We start from the raw sequence: 26,629 nt of genomic DNA, 5'->3' as shown, positions 1-26,629 counted from the left end.
CAGGAGAAAACACAGCCAACTAGCTTCCCTACTTGTAGCTCAGCAGGAACTGGGAAGAGAAAAGTGTTTATAATGGGCCTTTGATGGGAAGGGTGGGACAGTACAAAGCAGACAGGCTTAGAAGATTTACCTCTTCCTCAGTTTCTCCAAAAACTCTGGCCTCTTCAGTGCCTCCATAGTCCCTCTATGTTGGTGATGGAACCCTTGCCTCCTCCCACTTCCACACATCACTTAGTTCTTGGGAAGGTCAGTACCAAGAAAGCTTTAGAAAGAGAGCCATGGTGTATTGTGTTCTTAGAGGCTATAGCTGCTCCTGTCTTAGACTCAGACTCAGGAATTGGCCAATGATAGGAAATCACACAGAAACTCACCAGATGCCCCAAAATAGGAAACAGGAAGCTGAAATAGCATCACAATCTCTTTATTATGATTTCCACTGTGTTCACCCCCTGGAGCATCAGCTCCTTCCAGAGTGAAAGCTGAGCGTGGGGAGGAGCATGCAGCTGGGATGATGTGGAGACAGGGCTTGGGGATGTTCCCCTCAGCTACTGTCAATTACCTTCCTCAGAGAAGCACATAGGAAGGGCATGAAGGACCACAGGACATAGGATCCCCCATTGTTACTTGAGAGCTCTCAGAACCCACCTCACAAGCCTGAATTTGGCTGGGAGACAGAGCATCGGCCATCTCTTTAAGGAGGCTAAGATTGAAGGCCCGTGTTTCACCAGCGATGGAAAGGCCTTGGTACTTATACCTTGTTCATATCTGTGGGCACACCAACCCATGGTACTTATACCTTGTTCATATCTGTGGGCACACCAACCCATTCTGTACACACTGTGATTGGGCTTCTTTGTGGCCCAGACCAGACCTTTCACCATCTCCATGATCTGGGTCATCTGGGCATGTGGCCCAGAGGGAACAAGGTTTTCTTTAGTGCTAGTTGGGTCTGGTGGAAATTCTATAAGCTGTTTTTGTTAGTTTTTTTCCTTTCAAGGTTGCCAAAAGCAGTGGCAGCAGGAAAGCAACAGCAGGGAAAGTGCCCAGTCCAGGCATGTGCATTAGTATCGTCCACTAAGGGAGATCTCTATTGTCTAGGCTGCAGGCAAGAGCCCAGAGAGAGATCCTGGGCAAATGCAAACTAAATGGCATGGAGAGAGTAGCAATTTTATTCCACTGTAATAGAGGGGTGAACGGGATATGGTTACAGGTGCTGCCAGGATGTCCTGAAATTGTGGCATCAAGGTTGTTCTGCCTTATAGTGCCTTTACTCTGCTGGTTGGAAGAGGACATGCTTGCGGGCCACTAGAGCCTGCTTCCAGTCCTATCTGGAGGTTACTCTTGGCTCTGGGGTGGTCAGGGCTGGTCTGGGGCCCTGCCAGACAGCTTCTGCTGAGCTTCCCTTTGGCTTTAGGGCTTCCTGGCATCACTCTTACTAAAGCTGTGAGACCTGCAATGGTTGAGGTTGTGCTTTGGCCTAAGAGGCCCAGGCACAATCCTGGGCTTCCCCCCCGTGAGGTGTCCTCTTCCCAGGCAGTTTGATTCTGTGCTTCCCATATTGGTGATAGGAATGGGGGGACCCCCAGAGTTGGCCACTCAAGCAAGGCCAGGGTGACATCCCACAGGGAGCACCAGGGCCAGAAAGGCCAGTGTCAGCCCTGCAGCCCCAGTCACTTGGGTTGAGGGCAGGAAGAGGCAATGTGCTCATGGCTTTGGCTGTGGCTGTCCTCAAAGGAAGAAGAGCACTTGAGAGTGGGTCAGTACCTAGGAGTGAGGGAACTGCTCCATCCCTGGGATCCAAAGCGGTCATTGCTCAAAAGTGTAGAGCCTAGATCTGTTGGGGAAGGCTGGTCTTAGCACAGGAAGCCACGGAGCAGGCCTAGAGACATTATGTGGCCATAGCTACGGTCTCAGCTGACCCTCTGTTGCTGCAGCTTCATTGTGTCATCTAGAGGTCCCTGTCCTTAAATTTGAGCATGGGGAAGGGGACTGTTGGGTGAAAAACAGTCTTAGGGCAGGTGGTTTTCAGAGGAGCATATATGTAACTCCAGCTTCTCTAGGTTGGGGGGTGGGGTGGGGAGTTCTTGGGAAAAGCACTGATCTCAGTTTTGGGCTGCCAAGAAAAGACTGAAACATTTTCTCTTATCCTTATTAGAGTCAGACAGTAATTTTTGTGCTTGGCAGAATATCAGACAGTCACAGTGATGAAAGGGTTTGAAAAGGAAAGAGAATTGAGTTCACTAGGTTTATAAAAGGGCTCCATGGATTAGGATACTACAAAGGGAGATCCTGAACAGGGGCTGGGGTGGGGCTTCTGCAACGCTGCACTGGGAGGACTATGGAACCTTGCCTTTGGTAAAACATTAGATGTCTACAGAGAAGAAGCTGGTTGCTTTTCTATGCTTTTCTGGTTCCTGGGACTCCTGTGGACTGGGGACTCTATCTTTTGCTAGGGGCAATGTTCCCTGGGCCCTCTGCAGCATACCCCTACCAAGGAAGCTTGCTGTCCTGGAATAGGGAGAGGTGACCCCAAATGGGCCCGATCCTGTTGTGGAAGAACTCTGGGGCCTGCTTTGCCAGGCCTAGGGATCCAGCTAGCCTGACCGGGCCCATGGTCTTTCACCACTCACCCACAGAAAGCTAGAAGCTGCACCTCAGAGAGATAGGCATCACCTTGATCTGTAAAGGTCAGGGAACAAGAGGGTAGACTTCTAGTCCCTGTGACTGATGATGAGGCAGGAGAAAACAAGCTGTTCAGTTCTCAAAGTCCAGAGCTTGTCTTTACTCAAAATGCCCTGTCCACAAGATCAAGCAGCCCAAGGCCATTGATGTAGAAAGTGATTTGCCAGAAGAGTAAGCAGGAGGCCCTGTGCTTAATGTGCTTTAATCTTCTTAGGCCTGGCTGCTTCAGATGCAGTCCTTTAGCCCGAGTCATGTGCTTTCTCTTTCTTTTCTTCCTTTTGGCTGGACTGAATAATGAGCCCTCCTACTGATCAGTCCTGAGAGTACGGGTAAGAAATATTTACAAAAACCTGTGGGTTTTGGACCTGGCCAGGGTGTTCGTTCAGTGGTTAGAGCATTGGCCTGTGCACTGAAGGGTTGTGGGTTCAATTCCCAGTCAAGGGCATGTACCTGGACTGCAGGTTCAATCTCTGGGCCCAGTCAGAGCACGTTTGGGAGTCAACCAATCGATGGGTCTCTCTTACATCAATGTTTCTCTCTCTCTCTCTCCCCCCCTCTCTTCTACTCTAAAAATCAATGGAAAAAATATCATTGGGTGAGGATTAACAACAACAAAAATCAATATAAAAAAAAAAGCTGTGGGTTTGAATTTTCCAGAGTCATATACATGAACCCAGTCTCGACTTCTATCTGTCTCACTTTATTCCTAAATAATCCAACCCCAGAAGCTTCTCACCCTGCTCCAGGTCAGGCAGTTTCTGCAGGAGACCAGATACCATACTCCTGGTTGTAGCTCCCCTCTTTCCTCTAAGCATCTCAACACTGAGCTGTATGCTGCTGCTTTTGTAAACACTAAATTTAGTACAAATTACTTGAGCAATAGAGATATGTTAGCTTCTGCATAGAGAGCCAACCCCCTCTCAAATAACTCTTGGTAGTCAGATCTGGCCAAACCTGTCATTAGGCTGGAAACAGAAACCTGATCCCAAGGACCAGGGCTGACCCACAGCATGCACTGACTTGAGAACTTAGGAAGAATTGCTGGGGCTTGGAGGCCAGGCTTGGTGGCCTTGTGGCAGCCTCTGCTTGTCCCCAAAGGTCTCTGATTCTAGGCCCAGGCCTTACCCTGGTGGAGAAGAACATGTAGCAAACAATGGGGAGAAGTAGCAACTCTGGCCATATCTCAGTGATGGGGAGAAGAGAAAACGGAATCCTCAGTGAGGCTTTGCTGGAATTTTATCTGCTTAAGAGAGCTGAGATGCAAATCCTCTTCTTAGATCCAGCCTCTTATCTTCTTTGCCAGGGTGGTTGAAAGAAGTCCCTCCTCAGAATTTCTGTGAAGCTGTTCTTTCTTGGTCTGTGGAAGAGGCTGGCTCTGTTCTCCATACAATGGCACACTTTTCTAGGTCTACAGTTGAGTTGAGCTGGAAGGACGGAAAAGCATGAGCCTTCGCCTCTTTTGTTCCATCCAGAACTTGTCCTCACTGGAGTTCAGGCTTCAGGTCTCCGTGGTAGCTGACTTGAGTGAAGCATCTAACACAGAGAGCTATGACTCCTGCCATCATACTTATTCCATTCAGGCCCCTTGGGCTCTGGGCCATGAGCTTGCATCTGAAAAACAAGGGCCAGGATGGCTCACCTTGATTTTTGACAGTTCTTCTAAAGACTTTTAAAGGACTTGAATGACCTGGCTGAGAAGTTCCTAGACTTCTGGGTCCCTGGGAGGGACTGCCTCCCCCTTTGCTAATTAGGACTCCACAGACTAGTTACCATCTCTCTTACCAGAAATTGGAATTTAAGTAAATAATGTGCTGAAGTGCAGTGGTGGTTTTTAACCATTTCCCACCCCAACACCCCTGAGGGACATAGCACACACCTACTAGAACAGTAGCTCAGCCCAGGAGGGATTTTCAATAGGGGAAAAGGGAACCTGTCAGCATCTCCAGGACAGCATGTGAGTCTGATATGCCCCTTATTAAGAATCGCTTGGCCAGTGTCTTATCTAATGGAATTGGAACTGGAATAGAATGGGGTGAGTCAAGACCCCTCATCTATACCAGTGGATTCACAAAGGAACTTTGGTCCTTTTAAACCAAAAGAACCAGGTCTCTGAAGGCATGGGCTGCAAGGGGTGAGTGTACAGGCATATACATGTGCAGTGGTGGGTCCAGTCTATCATGTGGAGGTGGGTGTGTGTGTGTACAGGACTGGGTGCTGCCACAGCACCTTGGGCTTCTCCCTGTAGTAGTGCATTTCCTGCCTCTGTTGTGAGGGGAATGGTGATTTCAGTGCCATAAAGCTTGGTGACAAACTGAGATGTTGGCAGTGCTCCATCCTCCTAAATCTCAGTACCAGTGGTTGGTGGGGGAAAGGGAGAAAGGAAAAGGAGAGAATGCCACTGTCCCAGAATTCAGCTTCTCTGCTCCATGCTATCCTGGGGGTTTCAGGTGAATGGCTGCGCTGTTTGGGCGGGCAGCCAAGATGTAGATGACATTCTCCCGCAGGAAGGTAGGCCAGTCCACAGATCTAGAATAGAATCAAAGGACAGGTTTGTGAGGCTGGTTGCAGAGCCCGGAGCCTCATGGGACCTGATCCCGGTGTCAGTGCAGCTTGAGTTGGACAAAACTCCAGGAGCCCTGGATTGTGCCTGACATAGTTATGGCCAGCTGTGCTTCCAAGACAGACCAGCTGGCAGGCCCTAAGGATCTGTGCTTCCAAGACAGACCAGATGACAGACCAGCTGGCAGGCCCTAAGGATCTGTGGTCAAATGTGCACTCTTGGAACCTGGTTTCTAGGGTGGGCACTTGCTGTTTGGGGGTGACAATGGGTAATACTCTCTCTTATTTGTGTGTATTGGGTGGTTGGGGGAGCTCACAGCCAGTTGAGGAGATCCCACTCACCTGGATTCATGCTCTGTGGGCATCAGTGCCTTGTCCTGACTCTTGCTGCTGCTGCTGGCTGGGCTGCTGTCTGCTATGGGACCCACATGGCTGATGCTGTTGGGCATAAGGGCTTGTAGTTAGGAGTGAAAAGCCTGGCCCCTCCCAAACTCTGGTGAATCTATGTGCATGTCTAGGCTTTCTGATATGGGGCAACAGTTTGGAGTACAGACTGCCCGATGCCTTGGCCAATAGGGGTCACTGTCCTCTGTCTAATGCACAGGAGGATCCTCTCCTGGCTGTTGGCAGGAGAAACAGGGAGCTACATTTCCTAGTCATGGCCATTTAGGTGGGAAAGGTGGGAGGTATGTAGTGAGGGCAGGGATTGGTAGGGAGCGGACCTGACACTGGAGGAAGGAGCCTGTGGGAGGTGTTTGTGGAACCACGAGTGCTGTGCATGGTGGCACTCTGCCTCACTGATGGTGCTCCCACTGCCCCACGCCAGGAAGGTGGCCCGGGCTCGCTCCCGCTCCTTGACTGTCAGAAGCCTTAACAGAGAGTTCTGAGGAAGAAGAGACAAGTTAAGATCTTGGAGGTAAAAATATTTTGTAAACTGTCAAGCCACAGAGAATTTTACCTCCATTACCACCTCTGCAATCTCCCTTTGCGGCAGCCCAGAGCCTTTCTGGTAACACCAACATTCGCAGTGGGCTCCCGTGCAGGTCAGTCTTCCTTGGGCAGTTTCCTCAGCCTAGGCACTGGGTCACCTGCCACTGGAGGGAACCTGAGCCCTTTTCTGGTACTGGTCCCTACTCAGAGAGTACCCAGTGTTCCCCCAACCTGCCCAGCATGCTTCCCAGGTGTCTGCCACCCAGTATCCCATAGACATTCACCTCAGCTGGCCCTTACCTGGGGACGCAATTGCTGCAGAAGTAGGAGGGACTCATGGGACAAGAAGTCAGGCCACTCTATGTGTCCTCGATGATCAGGGTCCAGGGCTGCAAACTGGCGGGCTGCCTGCTCCTCTTGCTCCTCGCTTAAAGCCCTGTCACTGTCCCCCCGCTTTGCTGCTTGGTGGCGGTAGCGCAGGAAGTCCTCCCGCGTCAGAGAGCAATCTATGGGGAGGCACCACATGCTAGCCATGCCCACTCCTTCCTCATCCTATGTGGCACCTCCATTCACCTCTAGGGTACCCTCTAGAGCCCCTATATCCACAGCTCCTGTTGAGTCTTTATCTCCCATCACTAGAATGACTCAGGCTGTGGTCAGGTGTGCGTGCTCCTGCTGGCCAACAGCTTGGGAACAGGGACCTATTTACCCCTTAACCCCCAAATTCCACGATATTTCTTTCATCCTGGAAAGTATGATGGAGAAATCAGCCTAGCCCCGCTCCATCCAGCAGCACCATCCGGCCTTACCAGGGATGACTTTACACTGCTGAAAGGTCTCTGTGAGGCTATACATTTCCTCTTCAGTTAGCAGCAAGTTGAGATTGTTCTGAGAAGAAAAAAAGAAAAAGAAAGAGCTGAGTCAGTGTCCACATAGGCCAGTAAGAAAGAAAGGCCAAAGATCCAGAGAAATGGAAATAGTATTTCAACTGAAAGGCAGTTCTGAGGTCATGTAAACTAGTCTCTCATTCACAATCAAGGAGAAAGGGGAAAAGCTTGCTTAGAGTTGCTCAACTGGGGGGCAGGGTCTTCCCCAGAACCCAGGTATCCTGACTCCAGATCTGAGGCCCTTTTACTAAAACAGTTTTTAAAAATTATTTTCGGAGATACTTCGGAAGTGCCTTAGGAAGCTGTTGCTAGGGAGAAAGTGGACTAGAAAGTGGGTGGAGTTGTGAATCCCTAGCCTCATCCACTAGAGAAGCTCCATCTTTATCCATTTTAGGGAACTGGCTTCTGTGTTAGATTGTGCTCAAGAGCATTTTAGCTTAAAATAATTTTAACTGTAACTCTGCTCCTAATGGGTTGTATCACTCCAAAGTGGTTTTGAAAGAGATGCCATTATGACAAAGTTCCTAAAATCAAATGAGGTTTTCTTTGTGGTGCCATAGAAGTTTTAATTTCAAAAGAGCACTGATGTGTTATTTTGTTAACGTTCATTTACAGTATTACAGTCTTTAAAATAGCAAAGATTCTTTCTAGTAGGTTATTTTCCTCCTCCCCTAAAATACCAGCAAAGAATAGGAAGCAGACATTTCATGAATATTCATTTGTGGATTTCATAAAGAACTCAAACCATTCTTTCAATAAACACTTATTGAGCACGTTGTATATGCTGGGCACAGTGGTGTGTAACACTGAGATGTGTACTGTGGCTGGAGTGTAGAGTATGTGTGTGGGGAGAGCAGGAAGGAATGATAAAAGGGAGGGGAGGTAGGCAGAAGCCTGGCTATGAAGTGCCTCAAATGTCCCTTATTGAACTCCTCAAATTGGGCCTTAATTCTGAGAGCAAAGGGGAGTCACTGAAGGGTTTTGAAGTGTGGAGTGCCACGGTGAGGTTTTTTACTGCAGTGTGGAAAGTGGATTAGAGGGGCAAAGTCTGGAGGCACGGAGAGCAGTTAGGTGGCTGTTGCGATAGTATAGATAAGGAAAGATGAGCGGCTAAACTAAAGCATGAGAATGGAGAGTTGAGAGGTATTAGAAAGCTGAATCAATAGGACCTGTTGATTTACTAGATGTGAGGAATGAAAGAGAGAAATAAGTTGGGATTGGTAACTGGCGGGTAGGGGGAAGTGGTATTCACAGAGATAAGAAATGGAAGGAGAACAGGTTTGGGGAGAAAGATAAGTTCATCTGGGGGCATGCTGAATATGAAGTACATGTAAAGCATAGAGATGAATATAAGTCCAAGAGACAGAGAAAATTTGGGTTTGGACACACAGATTTGAGAATCATTAGTGTTTAGATGGTGACTGGAGGAGGCCAGGGATATTGCTAAAAACCCTACAATGCACACAGCCCCCACAACAAAGAATTATTGTGGCCCAAATGTCAACAGTACTGAAGTAGAGAGATCCTGTCCTAGCTCTACTAGGGGACAGGATTGGAAAACTCCTAGGTCACTGCCTAGAAACCAGTGTTCTAAGACTGGGCCTCCAGAAAAAGTGCCATGTCCTCTGAGGTGCAGCAGCCCACGGCCCCTGCAGCCCAGGCTCACACAGTAGTGGCAGCTCCAGCCTGTTTCCGTGTGTGCCATCTCGGTCACCTCTGCTGCACTGTCTCCTTGGATGTAGCCCATGCGACGCAGGCAGCCGTCATGAAAAACCCTGGTGCAGACCCTGCATGGGAAGAGGCTCTCGGCCGTCCAGACCTCACAGACATCACACATCTCATCATTGACGACCTGGGGAAAGATGGCAGGAATGAACAGGGATGTGCAGCAAGATCCTCCGGCCACCAAGCCCAGAGCTACTCATATAGGGCTGTCTCCCTGCGCAGCCTAGAGGAACAACTCCAACTGGAAGTAGTGTGAAGGCAGTATTTCTCATCTTGTCTCTGGAAGACAAGACCAGCAGGCTCTTCCAGCTGCTCAGGCCTGTGTGACCATGTTTCTGAACAGGAATGCTACTACCATTTTTGGAAAGAATAATCTGTTGTGAGAGAGTGTCCCAGGCATTGCAGGACACTTAGTATCCTGATTTTCTTGGCACCAAATACCAGTAGCAACTCCCACAGTTATTGTGACCTCCCCAAATTCTCCCCACCCCACTAATTTCCAAATGCTCCCTACACGGGGCAGTACTATGCGGTAGGTGGGAAGGCTGGCAGAAGACCTGCCATGGTATCATTCCTTGTCACCTACTGCCTCAAGTCTTTCACTAAGACTAATCCAGAATGTAACTAACAATTTTATTCTTGTGGAAGAAACTCAAAGATCGTTCTAGAGTCAACTCCATCTTTCTGGTTTTGAGTCTCACTTTAACCATACCCAGGCCTCCCTGTCCTGCTTCCTGATCCTCAGAAGGTCTAAAACTTGGTGAATCTTCCCTAACTGGACACTCACAGGCTCTCTGGGTTCCAAGCAGATATCTGGAGGCTTGTCATCATCCAGCTTCCGGGTAGGGCGGATGAAGGCAGGAGGGGTAAAACGATTGTTCCTGTCAAACTCCTCAGGTTCCACTCCACGCCCATCTCGGAGCCTCTCCCAGGCTGCACGGTTGATGCTGCTCTCTTCTTGGAGCACTGAGGTGCTTGCCTCTGCTTCTTTCTCCTCCTGCACCTCCTGGACAGAGCCCTCTACAGTGTCATGGTGGGACCCTGGAAGCTCACCTGTGCGTTGGATGGAAGGCCTGTCCCGCAGCCCATCCTTGAAAGCAGACACGGCCAGGCTCACCTTCTGCACCTGCTCCACTGTCTGCCGCTTGGACATCAACACCCCCATGGCTCTGTGAGCAAAAAGCAGAGGGGCCCGGACTCAGCTAATGGCTGACCATGTTGAGCCAATCAGTTTCAACCATTTACCTAAGTGGCAAATGTTATTAAATAGTCTCTCTCTCTCTCTCTCTCTCTCTCTCTCTCGAGAGAGAGAGAGAGAGAGAGAGAGAGAGAGAGAGAGAGAGTGGAAGGGAGGGAAGGAGAGAAACATTGATGTGAGAGAGACATATCAATTTGTTGCCTCCTGCACAGGCCCTGACTGGGTGGGGATTAGACCTGCAACCCAGGGACGCACCCTTGACCAGGAATTGAACCTCTGACCCTTAGTATGTGGACTGATGTTCTAACCACTGTGTAACACAGGCCACTGCAGTTTCTTTTTATTTTAAACTCAGTAGTGGTGGAGTGGAGAGAGCAATTGTTAAGGAGTCAGAAGACGGTTCTACTTCTGACTGGTCTTGTGACTTGGTTTTTTCCCCTATATGAAATGAAGGCTGTCTGCTCACCGTACTTCATAGGGCTGCCATGAAGATAACATTAGTTCATGGGCTTACCTGTGCTTAGTAGACTGCAAAGCACGATGGTATTTCTATCATCCTTCCTGTCCCAAAGCCAATTAGGTTCAGGGATCCCAGGTCTCTGCTACTTTGAGATAGTTGGAGACCTCAGAGCCCAAGTCCCTCTTCTGCTCCACAAGATGACCCAAGACTTAATGTAAGACTACAGCAACATATTTCAGCCTTCTGATTTAAGGGAAGTTCCTCCAATAAGAGCTGTGCACAGCCCATCCAGGGATAAGCCACATCAAATGCCTACTTTTTGAGTCAGAGTGAATGAACTCCTATTTCCAGAGGATTCCTGAATAGGTAGTCAGGAAACACTACCATGTGGTCAAAGTCACAAACTCTCCTTTGCCCCCTAATTAACAGCTGTGACTCTTTAGGGGTCTGTTTATCTCTCAGCTGACCCAACAACAGACAACTGGCCCATTACAAGCTCTAAGGTGCTTCTCACATTTGTAAGGCTTCATTAATGTCACTCCCACATTTTTCTGCTTTGATTTTTCTGAACCTTTCAAGAAAGGTCATTTCCTGTACAGGTTAAAAAGTAACGTCATCCCTGCTCTTCCTCTGCAGAGCATGGCATTGGAAAGTGAGAGTGCATTGCAAAGCTGTTTGCTATTTCCCAGCCTGAGGGGCCTTAGTGGGATTCAGCGGGGGAATGCTTGTTCTACTTAAAGTGGAGCAGAGTCCATTTTAGCCTTGCTCTCTATCCATTATAATCAAGGCTTTTTGAACAGTACTTTGTGCAAGGCACTAACCATTCATCATAGGAAATAGAAGACAGGAGAAGAGTCTTACCACTCAAGCCACTTAATATCAAAACTCAAAGAAGAATAAGACAAAGTTCTGAAGTGCTTAAATGAAGGTGAGACCACACTACTGGGAGTCAGCGTGGATCCTGAAGGATGGGTCGGAAGTTAACCTCTGTTTGTGGGAAAAGGTGACAGAGGGTAGGAGAAAAGGTTAGGGCCAATTAGAAGGCTATTATAATAGTCCAGGCAAGATGTAGAGGATTTAAACTGAAATGATGGCAGCAGAAATGATGATGACTAAGTGTATTTGATACCATGTAAATAGAATTGGAGAAACTTAGGAATAAAATAACTGATTGGTCAAGGGTAAAGAGAGAGAGGGCAGTTTTATATTTACTTCCCAATTTTATTGAATATATAAGTGACATATCACATTGTATAAGTTTAAGGTGTACAATGTGATGATTTGATTCACACACACACACACACACACACACACACACACACACACACACTAGGGGCCCAGTGCATGAATTCGTGTACCTTGAAAGGAACTGTGGGCCACAAGGCTGCCGTGGGCACAGAGGCAGGTCTTGGCCCATTCTCCAAGCCCCTACCCAGCCCCTCCCGCCATGGCCCCAGTCCCCTGTCTGCCAGCAGCCCCACTCCTGCCACTGCTCCCATGCGCTGAGGCGCTGGCCTGCTTGCACCCACTGAAGGCCGGTGCCCTCACTGGGTGTGAGCAGCAGCTGCTGTCCTGATCACCCCTCAGGAACAGGGGGAGGTGGAGAAGCCCTCAGGGGCGATCGGGCTGGTGGTGAGCGATCAGGACTGGCACCCAGCACCAGCAGCGGGTGCGAGCAGTGACTTCAGTGCCAGCTGGTGTGAGTGGGGCTGGTGCTGACAGTGGGAAGAGCAGGGGGAGGTGGAGAAGCCCTGAGGGGCAATTGGGGCCGGCAGATGCAGCTCACACCCGCTGATGGTGCCGAGTGATTGGGGCTGGCGCCGGGCGCCAGCAGCGGGTGCAAGCAGGGCTAGCGCCGGCAGCAGATGCAAGTGCCAGGCAGGACCATGGCGCGTGGGAACAAAGGATTTTCAGTAACCACCCGAGGCTTGCCTTGGTCTGGTGCCCCCGCTCACCTGCTCTACCATCCTGCCATGGCTGACGTCAGCCATGTTTTGCGCACACCCCCTGGTGGTCAGTGCACGTCATAGTGACCAGTTGTTTGGTTGTTCCACCATTCCGTCTATTTGCACATTAGCCTTTTTTTTATATAGGATTGTGAAGTTTTACCATAATGTTACTTACATCTTTTACCTCACATAATTATTATATTGTTGTTATGGTGAGAACATTAAAGTTGAACTCTTATTGCAACTTTCAAGTATATAATACAACATTGTTAACTAAAGTCATCATGCCGTACCTTAGATCCTGGAAGTTACTCATCTTGTAATTGAATGTTTCTACCCTTTGGCCAGCATCTTCCCATTTCCCCTATCCCCCAGTCCCTGTTTCTATGAGTTCAATGTCTTTAGAGTCCACATATAAATGAGACTAGTATTTCATTCAGTCTTTCTCTGTCTGACTTATTTTTAAAAATAATTTTTATTGAATTTATTGGGGTGACATTGGTTAATGAAATTATATAGGTTTCAAGTGTACAATTCTTTAAAAATGTGACCTAATGAGGGTATCCAGCCAGGGTGGGGTTGGGGGTTGGGGTGGAGAGGAAGGCGCATGTGTATATGTTAGAGCTTTTTTTTTTTTTTTTTTTTTTTTAATATATTTCATTGATTCTTTACAGAGAGGAAAGGAGAGGGATAGAGAGTTAGAAACATCGATGAGAGAGAAACATAGATCAGCTGCCTCCTGCACACTCCCCACCGGGGATGTGCCCGCAACCAAGGTACATGCCCTTGACCGGAATCGAACCCGGGACCCTTCAGTTCCCAGGCCGACGCTCTATCCACTGAGCCAAACCGGTTTTGGCAGAGCTTTTTTTTTAAAAAAAATATATTTTATTAATTTTTTACAGAGAGAAAGGGAGAGGGATAGAGAGTTAGAAACATGAATGAGAGAGAAACATTGATCAGCTGCCTTCTGCACACTCCCTACTGGGTATGTGCCTGCAACCAAGGTACATGCCCTTGACCAGAATCGAACCTGGGACCCTTGAGTCTGCAGGCCAACGCTCTATCCACTGAGCCAAACCGGTTAGGGCTGTTAGAGCTTTTGAGAAGGCTATGGACCCAGGGGATTCTTGAAGAGGAAGGGCCTATGTTTCCCTCACAAGCACAGCTGTGTTCTATAGTTAGGTGGGAAAGCAAGTCCCAACAGGCAGTGAGAAGAGCAGGAACAGGCACGCCGTACCAAGAGGGACAATGCAAAATGACACGCAACCTTCACTGTAGACCTTCCTCGTGATCAGTTACTATTTCCAAGGGCACAATATTTTCCCAGAAACCTTCTGTGGTATGTTTTTCAAATTTTTTAACTGTGACCCATAGTAAGAAACATAGTTTATGATATGACCCTGTACACACATAGTTACAAACACATGTTCATAGATCTGAAACTGAACCCAAACTTTTGTGAAACAATCCTCCTTTTACTATATGTGACGTTCTCTGAGATTTTCTATCTCCTCTATCCTATTTCATTAAAATAACCCTAATAGTGTCTCTCTAAAATGATTTCATGACTTGCTAATGGGTCTGGACCTGCAATTTGAAAAAAAACACAGCCTTAGGATCATTTTACATTTTCTATAGAGAACTACACTTTTTGTTGTTGTTAATCCTCATCCAAGGATACTTTTTCCATTGTGTTTTAGAAAGAGTGGAAGGGAGGAAGGAGAGAGAGAATGTGAGGGAGATACACTGATTGGTTGCCTCCCACATGCGCCCCAGCTGGGGCCGGGGATCAAACCTGCAACCCAGGTACATGCCCTTGACCAGGAATTGAACCCGCAGCCCTGTGGTCCGCGGGCCGACGCTCCAACTACTGAGAAACACCAGCCAGGGCTACACTTTTGTCTTTTGATTTAAAGATGGTTACCTATAAAAGACAAGGACAACATTGTGGGGTATAAGGTAACTTTCCCCTTGGCTAAAGTGATATAAAAACAGAATTCTCAAGCTTGTCTAAGAATCTATGTGGTTGGAAGGTCTAGCAGAGGTGGACAGCTACTAATATTACTCTTTGAAGAAAATCCTACTCTAGGAAAGGCTGATCTTCTGCCCTTTAGACATATTTAAAATAATATTTATTAGGGCATTGTTTACAGTTATTTAAAGGTGGAAACAACCTCAACAGGAATGCAGTCTAGAGCAATGATTCTTAAGTGGCGAACTGGGCAGGTGGGAGGTGTCTATAAGAAACTCCTGGTGCCCTGGCTAGTGTGACTCAGCTGGTTGATCGTCCTCCTGTGAACTGAAAGGTTGCTGGTTCGATTTCTGGTCAGGGCCCATGCCAGGTTGCAGGTTCAGTTCCTGGTTGTGGGAGGCAACTGATCGATGTTTCTCTCTCATCTCTCTCTCTTTCCCCTTTGTCTCTCTCTAAAATCAATAAAAACATTAAAAAAAAAGAAAGAAACTCCCAGAGGAGGGGGATAAATGGGTGAATTGGAAAAGCACATCAATTATAATATTTGTTTGGAAAACAAATATTAAAAGCCATTACCCCCCTCCTTTTGAAACATGCTCTATAACACAGCAGATATTTACAGTATTTTCTTGGTTGTTGGGGATACATAGAAGGTACTAGCTCCCTAAATAGTTTGGGAAGCCCCTGCCAGAAGTTGTATCAGAAGTTTAGGGAGCAGTCATCATATTTATCAGCAAGAAGACATGGGTTGGAAAAAAAAGTTCAAAAACACTTATTTGGAGACCTGGAATAACCATATACAATTCGCTTTTCCAAGACTGATTTATTGGAGGAAAATCAATGGTATGCTTTTGGTTCTTACTGGCTTTTTCAGATAATGTGTAATAAGAGTTCTGAACAAAGACTAGCCAATTAGAAGGGTTACTCTGAATGTGAACTGGCTCATTAATAGTGTACTAGTATCAGCAAACTAACCACAGATATCCCCCAACACCATGTAATCTTGCTACAACCATTATTTTCTGTCAAGATGACACAAATCACTATTTAAGCCATCTCAGTTGTTTATCATGATATTGCAATGATGTTGGGTTTGTCCTTAAAGTAATTTCAATGAAGACTGAAGATGACATCCACCAGCAAAACTAACAAACATAAAAACAAATAAAAAAGGACTTTCCAGAGAAACCAAGATGGTGGCATAGGTGAACACCTAAACTGCTGCCTCGTACAACAATTTCAAAACTACAGCTAAAAGACAGAATGGACATCATCCAGAACCACAGGAAAGCTGGCTGAGTGGAAATTCTACAACTAGAAGGAAAGAGAGGGGGACACGGAGACTCAGAGGAGCTGCAAAAGGCTGAGATACGGAGACACGTGCGCGGAGAGGATAGGCGGCTGAGTGCCTGGCTAGCTTTCTCTAGCGGGAGAGAGACGGAAGCTCCTGACTGCATTGAACCCCAGTTCCGGGCGAGACTCTGGGGACCCAGACTCATACGAGGGGAGTCTGGACTGTCAGGAAAGGAGAGGAGCGCACGGAAACTCAGGGGAGCCACGAAAGGCAGAGGTCTGGAGGCACGCGCGTGAGTGCGCACAGAGAGGACTGACTGCTGAGTGTGCCACTGGCTTTCTCTAGCAGGAGGAAGACGGAAGCTCCTGACTGCACTGAACTCCAGTTCCGGGCGAGAATCTGGAAATCCAGATTCACTGGGGGAGAAACTGGACTGTCTGGCAGCGGGCAAAACTCGAGGGCGGCTTTCTCTCAGGGTGCTTGCAGTGATTACTGAGGGACACTGAGACCCAGGGGCCTCATAGGGCAGGGCCAAGGACGGGAAGCCAAGGCTGTCTGCTCAGCCCTGAGACTCTGCCCCATCCAAGTTGAGCACAGAGGCTTTTGCAATTTTGCAAGTCTTGTCTCATAAGGGTGTCTCCAGCACAGAAGTTCTCCTGGCGTAGACACAGCTGATCCTCACAGCCAATTGGCCTGGAGGTCAATTCCTCCCAGTGATACCAACAACAATTAAGACTTAACTACAACAAGGCTGAGCACACAGCCCACAAAGGGTTGCACCAAGAGTGTCCACCTCAGGTAACTGGGGAGGCTGAGCCACTGGGCCCTATAGGACACCTAGCACACAAAGCTACTCTACCAACTCAGGGAAGCAGCGAAAATGCGGAGACAAAGAAAGAGATCACAAATGAAAGAAATGGAGGAAAGCAAACGACTGGATATAGAATTCAAAACCACGGTTATAAGGTTTTTCAAGAATTTTCTAGAAAAAAACGATAAATTTAGTGAGACCCTCGAGGATATGAAAAAGGACCAACTAGAAATTAAACATACACTGACTGAAATAAAGAATATTATACAGAGATCCAACAGCAGACTAGAGGATCGCAAGAATCAAGTCAAAGATTTGAATTACAAAGAAGCAAAAAACACTCAACCAGAAAAGCAAAAAGAAAAAAGAATCCAAAAATTTGAAGATAGTGTAAGGAGCCTCTGGGACAACTTCAAGCATACCAACATCAGAATTATGGGGGTGCCAGAAGAAGAGAGAACGCAAGATACTGAAAACCTATTTGAAGAAATAATGACAGAAAACTTCCCCCACCTGGTGAAAGAAATAGACTTACAAGTCCAGGAAGCGCACAGAACCCCAAACAAAAGGAATCCAAAGAGGACCACACCAAGACACATCATAATTAAAATGCCAAGAGCAAAAGACAAAGAGAGAATATTAAAAGCAGCAAGAGAAAAACAGTTAATTACCTACAAGGGAGCAACCATAGGATTGTCAGCTGATTTCTCAACAGAAACTATGCAGGCCAGATGGGAGTGGCAAGAAATATTCAAAGTGATGAATAGCAAGAACCTACAACCAAGATTACTCTACCCAGCAAAGCTATCATTCAGAATTGAAGGGCAGATAAAGAGCTTCACAGATAAGAAAAAGCTAAAGGAGTTCATCACCGCCAAACCAGTATTATATGAAATGCTGAAAGGTACTCTTTAAGAAGAGGAAGAAGAAGAAGAAAAAGGTAAAGATAAAAATTATGAACAACAAATACATATCTATCAACAAGTGAATCTAAAAATCAAGTGAATAAAAAATCTGATGAACAGAATAAACGTGAATAGAATCAGGGGCATAGAAAGGGAGTGGACTGACAATTCTCAGGGGGAAAGGGGTGTGGGGGGTGCGGAAAGAGACTGGACAAAGGTCGTACACCTATGGATGAGGACAGTGAGGGGGAGGTAGGGGCAGAGGGTGGGGTGGGAACCGGGTGGTGGGGAGCTATGGGGGAAAAAAAGAGAAACAATTGTAATAATCTGAACAATAAAGATTTATTAAATTAAAAAAAACTTAAAGGAAAAAGAAATGAAACAAGATTACAGATTCTTATTCTAAAAAAATAAATAAAAATAAAAAAAGGACTTTCCAGTCCTGACCACAGAATCTTGGTGTACTGCTCTTCATTTTACCTGAGACGGTTCAATTTTCTGGGCCCATAATGCAGATAATACAGAGCAGAACCATTAAAAAGAAACCATTAAAATCCAAACAAGATACCAAGTCATTTGAATTGACATGGCTTTAAATTTGATATAAATTGTGAGGACACAACAAAATCAGGCTTCAAAACTGAGGCTATAATCCTTAATGCTTAATGGAGAGGCTCAAACCTATATACAAAAGACACCTTGACTAAAAGCAAAAATGTGCTGAAATATTCACGATGTGTACCATCAGTGTTTGAGAAATTAACAACGTCAGGCCTAATTTCCAGAGAAACAAGTGGTAGTGATTAGCGATGCCAAAAACAAATGCCTGGTGAGAAAACCCTGGCCTCTCCTGTGCTGGAAGAAATCCTAGGAAGAGGAGAGAGCTAAAAGGAAATCAAGTTACAAAGAGTCCATAAATTATACCTAATGATTACTTGTTTGGCTGGTTGGTATAATTGGGGTTTTCTGCCTCCCTAACAAGGTTGAAAGGGATAAAGAGACATTGTCCTAACCTAAGAATGCTATGACTGTCAGAGAATTTGTGGTATTCCGGGAAAGCTTGGAAAAACCCTCAGGGGGCAGGAGCAGGTGGTATGAATGGCAGAAGGATAAGAAGGCAGAAGGTAGAATAGGGCTGTCTGACTATGATCTGGAGGAAATGAAAATAGTTGACAACCAGAATCTTTCTTCGGGTAAGAGAAGTCTGTCTAGATGTATTTGTCAGGCAGTGAGACATATGTGTGCAGCTTGGAATGTGTGCACAAGACACACCCATTCTCCGCAGAGCCTGTGCTTACACCGGCAGTGGGATTATTTATAAGGGCAAAGTGGAGGGGGTGGGAGGAGGAGGGGCTGCTCCACAGCCAGAGCTGGTAGAGAAATAGGAAGGCCATAAAGATTTATAGCTGTGATGAGCCTGGGGCACAACCTTCCTACTGGGCTGGAGTCTCCACACTTGGCATGCGACTTACTCTATTCACTTTCAGCTGATTCTTGATATGGGAATGGCAGCTGTTTGGAAAAGGCTCAAAAGCAACTAAAAGTGATTGCTTGGATGGTTATGAGGGCTTCCCTAGGCAGGAACAAGACAAAGAAAATCTCTGAGTTGAGGGACAGGAAAACCAACCAGAGTGGGTTGAGCAGGTGGGAAAAGGAATCCTAGTTTTTCACTGACACCAAGAGGGAGAAGTCTATATGGTTCCCCTGCTCTCCAGGGAGTGAGTGTTCTAGAAATCTTTGTTGAAGTAATGTTGCAGAGATGACTGGGCAATGTAAGTTTATTTGAGATCATGGTATTAGCCGCCTTTTTCTTCCTCAATGTTGGCCAGAGAGACCGATCTGGCAAAATTTTCAAAACTCAGTTCTAGAAACTGCACAGTCACCAGCTCATCTCATCTACTCTGTTTCCCCAGAGGTGAACTACCCTAACTAGTGAGTCAGGGCTACTGGGGATGAGAACAGTAACCATACAATAGTTATGGGTAATTTCTTTGACAATAGGAGAGAGCTACAGAATTTTGAAATTCAGTCAGTGTCTACAACCACAATGCTAAGAAAAGAGAGACTCATATTACCAAACTTAATGGTCCCCGGCACTGTGGCCTGGCCCACAGAGGGCAGCTGCCTAAGAGCATGTGCCGGAAGCCCTCAGGCTTGGTGTGGGCTGGGTTTTGGCTGGCGACATTTAGCACCAGCAGCATCTGCACATAAGGTGAAAACTTCAAGGTGTTTGACAACTGGCTCCAGGAAGCATGTGCCTGAAAGACAGCCTCAGAGAAAGCCACATACCTAACATAGAAGATGACCATCGGCAAGGATATTGAAATACAAGCAGAACCAGGGCCTAAAAATGCAGAATGCACAGTACAGACTTTAAACTCACTGTGGACATTAACATCTCCCTTGAGACCTTAAACAAAAACCACCAAAAAAGAGTCCCCTTACCTTTTGATGGTCGTTGGGGAAATTCAAGCCCCAAATGGTCTGGCTGTTCTCCAGTGATTAGGTGTTGCTTTAGGAATCCAGTGCCTCACACAGTGCTCTTGCTCCTACTCAGCCATGTTGTTGCTTGGCAGTAGCCTACAGACTTTTAGTTTCCATGTGTTACAGACCCTAAAGGGGTCTACCTGGAACCTCCCTGTCCTCCTCTATTTGCCGATGTTTATCCAGCACAGCAGCACCGGCTTCAGTCAGCCCAGGAAGGCATAGTCATTCCAACTGCACAGGCGCTTTAGGGGTTTCCACGAGAAGGGCTGAAGAATGAGCAAAACTGTCTTCTTGCACTCAGCTCAAGAGAATGAGATGTGAGGGAGGTCCTGTTGTTGTCTAATATTTTCTGAAAGCCCACACGGCTCTAATATACATGAGGACAAAATTATGGCATAATCTTTAGCCTCAGGGGGCCAGGGATGAGTCTTCATGAAAAGCTACAGTGCTAGCTTCCCACAGAAGCAGAGCAGCAGTTAAGGAACAGCACACCATCAGTGATTGGCTAGTGTGATTGCACTTAGCCAGCAGAGCTTTTCAGTAAGATGGAGAGGCACTCCTCGTTGTTTGCACTGGGGCCCTGAAACACCTATTCAGCCCCATTTAATGCACTTATTACACCATAATTATCACAACTTGCTTGTTTGTAGAGTCTACAAATATTTGATGAATGCAGCCTACTATGTGCCAGGCACAAATCAAGCACTGAACTGTCGGTAGAATGACAAATGGAACCTCACTCAGCCTGAGAGTGCAGTGTGTGTGTGTGTGTATGTGTGTGTGTGTGTGTGTGTGTGTGTGTGTAGGGGGCATAAGTATGGGATTTAAAAAAAAAAAAAAGGTGTTGCTTGAGCTAAATTTTGAAATATGAGTGGGAGGTACCCCAGTGGATCAGGGGAAAAAAGGCATTCCAGGAAGAGGTAAAAGCACATGCCAAGGCATGGAGCTATATGGGGACTCCATCACGGCTCAGATGGTATGAAGCCAGCTGGGTGTTGAATCGTAATAGGCAAGGAAACTTGCGTTCACAGAAGGAAGAGCCTAAAGAAATGGTTTGAGATAGTAGGCTTAAAAGTGTTTGTTTAAAAGAGTATATAAATGTCGATTTTCACGGAGAAAAGAAACCCCAGAGAATTGGATTTTCTGAGGTCAGGAAGCAGGATAGCTCTGATAAGTCCCAGGGCTGACCACCCAGCAGGAAACTCCTCTTTATAGCCTAAGAGCTGGTAAGAGGTGACTGTAGTGAATCATTGGGGCTTTTCCTTTTCCTTCTGGGAGACCCATAAGCATGATTAGAAGTCTAAAAAAAAAGTAGAAGAAAAAAGAGAGAAAAGGGAAAGCAAGCAAGCCAGTCAACCTACGCACTGTTATTTTAGTGAGAAAACCCCAGTAAGATGAAACATTTCTCAAACCAGAGGTTATGTACATAAAAGGGCTTTGTAAATTGTAACATGCTATTCAAATACAAGGTACTGTCATATTATCGTAAGAAGTCAAGAGTGTGGCCAGTTTACTCAAGACATATGAGCAAAGGTAACGTGGGTAGGGCAATGGCAGGGGGACTAAGAATGTGCTGCCAGAGGAGGCATAGAAGAGTTGCATTTCAGTGATGCTTGGGAAAAGGCATACTCCACACTGATTCCTGTGGATACTCTGTAAAGCTGTAATTTCCCCCTTACTTTTCTTACTCTTTATAGTAAATGATTAAAGAAATGCAGACTGATTCTATGAGAACTCCTCAAGGGCAAGGAACTCTCATTATTATCTAGCATAGTGCCTGGTAAGTAGGTAGCACTTAGTAAATATATGTGGTTCATCTGAGGGGATTGCTGGAAGGGGAGGAGGAGGGAGGGAGAGGTTATAATGGAAAAAATAATCATGTCTCTAGCTGGACACTGATGGTTTTGGTTTCTTGGTCCAAAGCTGGTAAATAATTCCTGACAGAACTGGTCATTAAGATTGAGGGGTCGCGTGGATAATGATGTCCAATCAGCAATGAATAAATCACTACTGGAGAAAAGCATGTGGGACTGGGAGACCATCGATTCTGTAGCTATAAGAAAGGGAACTATTTGCATAAATATGATTCACTTAGGAACCAGTATACTGGGTGGGGGGGAAATACAGGGAGTAGGGGGAAATGGACTGGGAAGGTCCTACTATTCATGTTTGAGGGAAAGGAAGCACTGTCAAAAAGATGGCAAATGTGGGAGGAAGAAAATCATGAGAATGTGGTCAGAGAAGATTTGGAAGATCAAAGACTGTCCAGGACATTGGTATACACTTGAGTGAGACTGGTTGAGCCATTCTCTCCCCTTGTCTTTCCCTTTGTAAAGATCATTTTTTTTGTTTTGTTTTGCTTTGAGAAGATTAAGGCTCCTGGTTACATCCTTCACACCCATCTGGAATGATTTGATTTGCAAGCTCATGTTGTGATTAGAGGACAGTTAGACAGTATTCTTAGGAGGTGATATCCAAGGTCCAGTATTTGGGGAGCATCTGGAGCCATCCAGCAAATTTTCCAGGGTTATAAGAGGCGGCGATGCCAAGAGCCCTCAATGAAAAGACCAGTTTAGGAATCAAACTCTTAACGACAAACCTCCGAATTGGAGCAAAGATCATATTTGCAGGTTTGCTTCTTCTGATTTCCTTTAAAAATATATATCCCTGTTTATTTTGGTGTCTTAAACTGATGAGAGGGGTTTGAACTGAAAGGGGGTAATAAACAGCGCTGTAATGGGGAGGTGCTAAGATAAACCTTTGTCCGTTTACTCCATGGAGTTGTGCAGGAGGTGCCACACCCAGGCTTCAGGCGGCCATCAGGTTAAAAAAGAAAAGCTAACAATGGGCAAACAGGTTGTCCTGTTTTCTCACAGGCCTGATCTCTCTTCTCACTATGTGTAACCCCAGCCCGAGGAAGCCGCTTCCATTACAGGAAGATGTCACTAGGTTTGGGTGAGTGGAAGAGGCGAGGAAGGGAACAGAAAAGCTCTCTCGGAATGGCTCTGTGGAGAATTCCATTGCTTAGCTCCCGCACAACTCCATTTTTTTTTTTTTGGACAAGAAACTAGTCTATCCTTGATTCCCAAATTCACACCCTTAAGATTCAGGTGGAATGAAAGCATGACCACAGCTCAGGGGGCAAGATGAAGGTGCATTACTATGTCAGATGCAGACCCTTTGCAGTCCCCCAAGACAACGTTAAACTTTCCTCGGTTCTGCACCTTTCCCACCCTCCTCCTCCTCATGCTGAGGCACTCTGGGGCACAAGTGTCCTGAGTGGTACCTGTGGGCCAATGTCTGCTGGTGCATGTAGTTAGATGGCCCCCGGACAGTGGGTCATGCTTCCTAAAAATGATCCTGTCTCCCCTTTCTCTCCCTCAAGGATTCTGTAGCCGGGAGGGTTGTCTCAGGACACTCCGTCCTCTGAAGGGTTCCCCTAGTTCCGAGGAGCAAGTCCTGTCAAAGACCACACCCAGAGGCCTCTTCCAAACCCAATCAAGTCCAGAGCCAGCCAGAGGCATCTTCACAGTGAGGTTGCCAGTGAAGGAAGCCACACCCTGGAATCCGGAGATTCAGTGGAAATCAGTCCCGCAGCAATCTCATCCTCAATGAAAATCTCCTCATCCTCTTATTTAATCATCACACTTACTGAGCATATACAATTGCAAAGCCCCATGCTTGGTGCTTTAATGCAACTTGTTTAAAAACATGCATTCTTGTTTCTGCCTCTCCTTGATACTTTTTCCCAAATAAACTAAAACACACACACACACCCCAAAACAAAAAACACCACACAGATTTCATGATTCCAAGATTTGGGCAAATTGCTAAACCTTTCTGAGTCTAAAGTGCCTAATGTTTAAAAGGAGATAATTTCAAGGCTGCTGTAAGGATTATATAAGATGCTAAACATCCCTGGTGTAGAATTGGCACCCAGGTGCTCAAGAATCCTACATATCCTTTCTTCCCTCCTTCAAAGGACTTTCCTGACAGGACCTGCTAGATTCAGCTGTTGCACCTGAGTTTACTTCTTCCTCATGCTTAAAGCCAGGGATTCAAATCTCCTTTCTTTGCTTCAGAGGCCTCACTGGTCCTTCCCTTCCTTGAGCCTTGCGCTCTTACAGAAGTTCCTGCCTCCACTGAAATCCAGCTTGCAGCCAATTGGGCTACCACCAAGAACAAAAATCCTAATGAGGGGCAATGGACAAAGGCAGCAGCCCCACAAGGTCCCCACCTCTGGGCCACGCTGGAGGGACACAGGTTAGGGCACATTCAGTCCGAAGGGAGGTCAAGGCCAAAGTCCTCTGGGTATATGGGAATTACTCCTGGCCTGGATCCCATAGCAGGACCCTCTCCTCCCAGGCAGAGGTTCCTTCCAGACAGTTCCAGGGCACAGTCTAAGGTCCTCCTTGAAGTACTGGTCCTCTGTGGGGTCCATCGCCACCACGCAGGTTTTTTAGGCTCCCTTAGGGTCTCCCCTGTTCCCAAATGATCTTCCGGAGGCAACTCCAGAGACTGCCCATGCCCTCCCGTAGTTACACAGACGCTCTCTGGGGACGATGCCACGGGCCTCCCCATGGCAGCAAGCGCAGAGCGAGCCCTGGGAGTCTCCATTCACACAGGGGACAGCTCCCACACACGCCGTGGGACTCTCCCAAAGGGTGGAGGCAGCAGGCAGGTTTATCCATCTACACAGGGACCCCTTCGGGGCGGCTTCCACACAAGACCTCAGAGTCCCCGAGGGTCCCCGCCGCCCCCGACCCCGCTTACCCGGACTGTCAGGGTGCGGGACGCGGTCCGGGGTGGCGGACTACACCGCTGGCCCCGCGTCACCCATGGCCGCTGGGAAGCCGGCGTGCTGGGTGCTGGGTGCTGGGGCCCAGCCGGGAGCAGGCGGCGCGGGCGGAGCGCAGGCTGAGGCGGCGGCGGTGCGCGCTAGGAGCACACCCACCCTCCCCGCCCTCCGCCCCACGCGACTGCGGGACTGCGGCGCGTGCGCCCGCGCGAGACCACCGCTGGGCCGGGGGTGCGCCCGCCCCGCCCCCTGTGCCTCTGGGCTTGGCCCTCGCGGCTCAGCTGCAACCTGGCACCGGAGTGAGGCGCTGGGGGACCGTGGAAGGGTGCCCCCGACCAGCGCCCGGCTCTGCGGCGCGGGGACTGCGCCAGCGCCGCCGCCGCCGCCCGCGGCAAGGTCAGTGGCCTCCGGGAGGAGGCGCCCCGGGAGGGTCACGGCCAGGGGCCGAGGCTGCTGTCAGCACCCGCCCGCGCTCGTGGGGCCCGCACCTGGCTGGGGAAGTGAGAGGGACTCACCCCGCACCCTCTGTCTGGGCGCTACCTCCCCTCCCAAGTTGCTCGCTCAGGCATCCTGGCCTGCGACCCTGGCCTGGGCACTCACCTTCGCAGTACGCCCCTACCCAAGGTCCAAATGAGCGGTCACAAAATGCTTGGCTGGCCCAACTCTTCCTGGGGCGTTTTCTTAAATTAGGGGTCTTTCGTTTCCAACAGCAGAGCAGTTCTGTCTGTAATGTAACCCACTTTTTGCTGCAGCAACCTCTTCCCTCAGACTATCTGAACAGCCAGCTCGTCAGGAGGCCAGCAGTTCTGTAATGCATGTAACATGCCCTACACCAAACTACATGTCTGAAGAGGGCGAGAAAAAGGTCAGGTCATAGAGCTCCTAGCAACTAGTCCGAAAAAAATAACTGAAGATATGTAAATAATATGACAAGAACACTTTTATTTAAATTAATTGCATTTACATTTTATGCATACTTTCATTTTCTTGTGCATTCAGCTTCTATATCTCAAATACAATTCACATCATCATTTTTTTGAACATCTAGTATTTGTTACACACTGTTCTAGAGGATAAAAAAAGAGCCCGCTTTGTCCTTAACAACATGGAACTAACCAATGAGGGATATAAGGTAAATATGGTACTACATATTGCTATCACTTTTTTTTCAAAATATATTTTTATCGATTTCAGAGAGGAAGGGAGAGGGAGAGAGAGAGAGAAACATCAATGATGAGAGAGAATCATTAATTGGTTGCCTCCTGCACTCCCCCTACTGGGGATCCAGTCTTGGTATGTGCCCTTGACTGAAATCGAACCCAGGACCCTTCAGTTCTCAGGCTGACGCTCCATCCACTGAGCCAAACCAGCTAGGGCTCTTTCTTTATTAAATACTAGAGGCCCCGTGCATGAATTGGTGCGGGAGGGGGGGCCTTTGGGCAGTTGGCTGGCTGGCCCCACCCATGGTCAAACTCACCTGTCAAGGGGATAATTTGCATATTGCCTTTTATTACATAGGATGTTTTTTATTCATTTTTAGAAAAAGAGGAAGGGAGAGGGAGAGGGAGAGAGAAAAAAACATCCATGTGAGAGAGAAACGTCAATTGGTTGCCTCCCGCATTCACCCGGATTGGGATTGAACCTGCAACCTGGGTATGTGCCCGGACCAGGAATCAAAGCCATGACCCTTAAGTACACGGGACACTTCTACAACTGAGCCACACTGACCAGTGTTTGCTATCATTTTTAAACAAAGTGCCAGGTACTAGTCTAGACCCTTTAAATATATTAGCTATTAATTTTCACACCATATCTTGGAGGGTATGTACTGTTAGTTTCTACATTTTGCTGGTGATGAAAATGAGACACAGGTAGGTTAAACAACTCACCTGAGGTTACATAGCTACTATGTGGTGGAGGTGAGATTGAAATACAGGTGTTCTGACTTCAGACTACAAGTTCCCAACCA

General features: G+C 47.3%; 1 protein-coding gene across 9 annotated transcripts; it reads right to left on the bottom strand.

Annotated features, from left to right (window-relative positions):
* Window positions 1-405: 405 nt before the first annotated feature.
* Window positions 406-25,411, bottom strand: PHF24 (PHD finger protein 24). Of its 9 annotated transcripts, none has more exons than XR_013960565.1 (9): window positions 24,636-24,837; window positions 9,571-9,952; window positions 8,725-8,910; window positions 6,981-7,059; window positions 6,472-6,677; window positions 5,964-6,124; window positions 5,584-5,679; window positions 797-5,208; window positions 406-754 (listed from the first exon to the last, which is right to left on the bottom strand). XR_013960565.1 is itself a non-coding variant. In XM_080667506.1 (9 exons), the coding sequence occupies exons 2-9, from the start codon at window positions 9,946-9,948 to the stop codon at window positions 5,112-5,114; spliced, it is 1,092 nt and encodes a 363-aa protein (XP_080523632.1). In that variant the 5' UTR covers window positions 9,949-9,952; window positions 25,261-25,411; the 3' UTR covers window positions 406-5,111. The 9 variants fall into 9 exon arrangements, 8 of the variants coding, with proteins under 8 accessions (XP_080523632.1, XP_080523631.1, XP_080523629.1 ...); XM_080667506.1 differs by lacking the exon at window positions 24,636-24,837 and adding an exon at window positions 25,261-25,411 and having other exon boundaries at window positions 406-5,208; window positions 9,571-9,789; window positions 9,901-9,952; XM_080667505.1 differs by having other exon boundaries at window positions 406-5,208; window positions 9,571-9,789; window positions 9,901-9,952.
* Between the last annotated feature and the right edge of the window lie 1,218 nt (window positions 25,412-26,629).

This window comes from Plecotus auritus, assembly GCF_963455305.1.
Source record: "Plecotus auritus genome assembly, chromosome: 5".
NCBI classification, from domain to species: domain Eukaryota; kingdom Metazoa; phylum Chordata; class Mammalia; order Chiroptera; family Vespertilionidae; genus Plecotus; species Plecotus auritus.
This window is presented reverse-complemented; position numbering and strand designations above follow the sequence as displayed.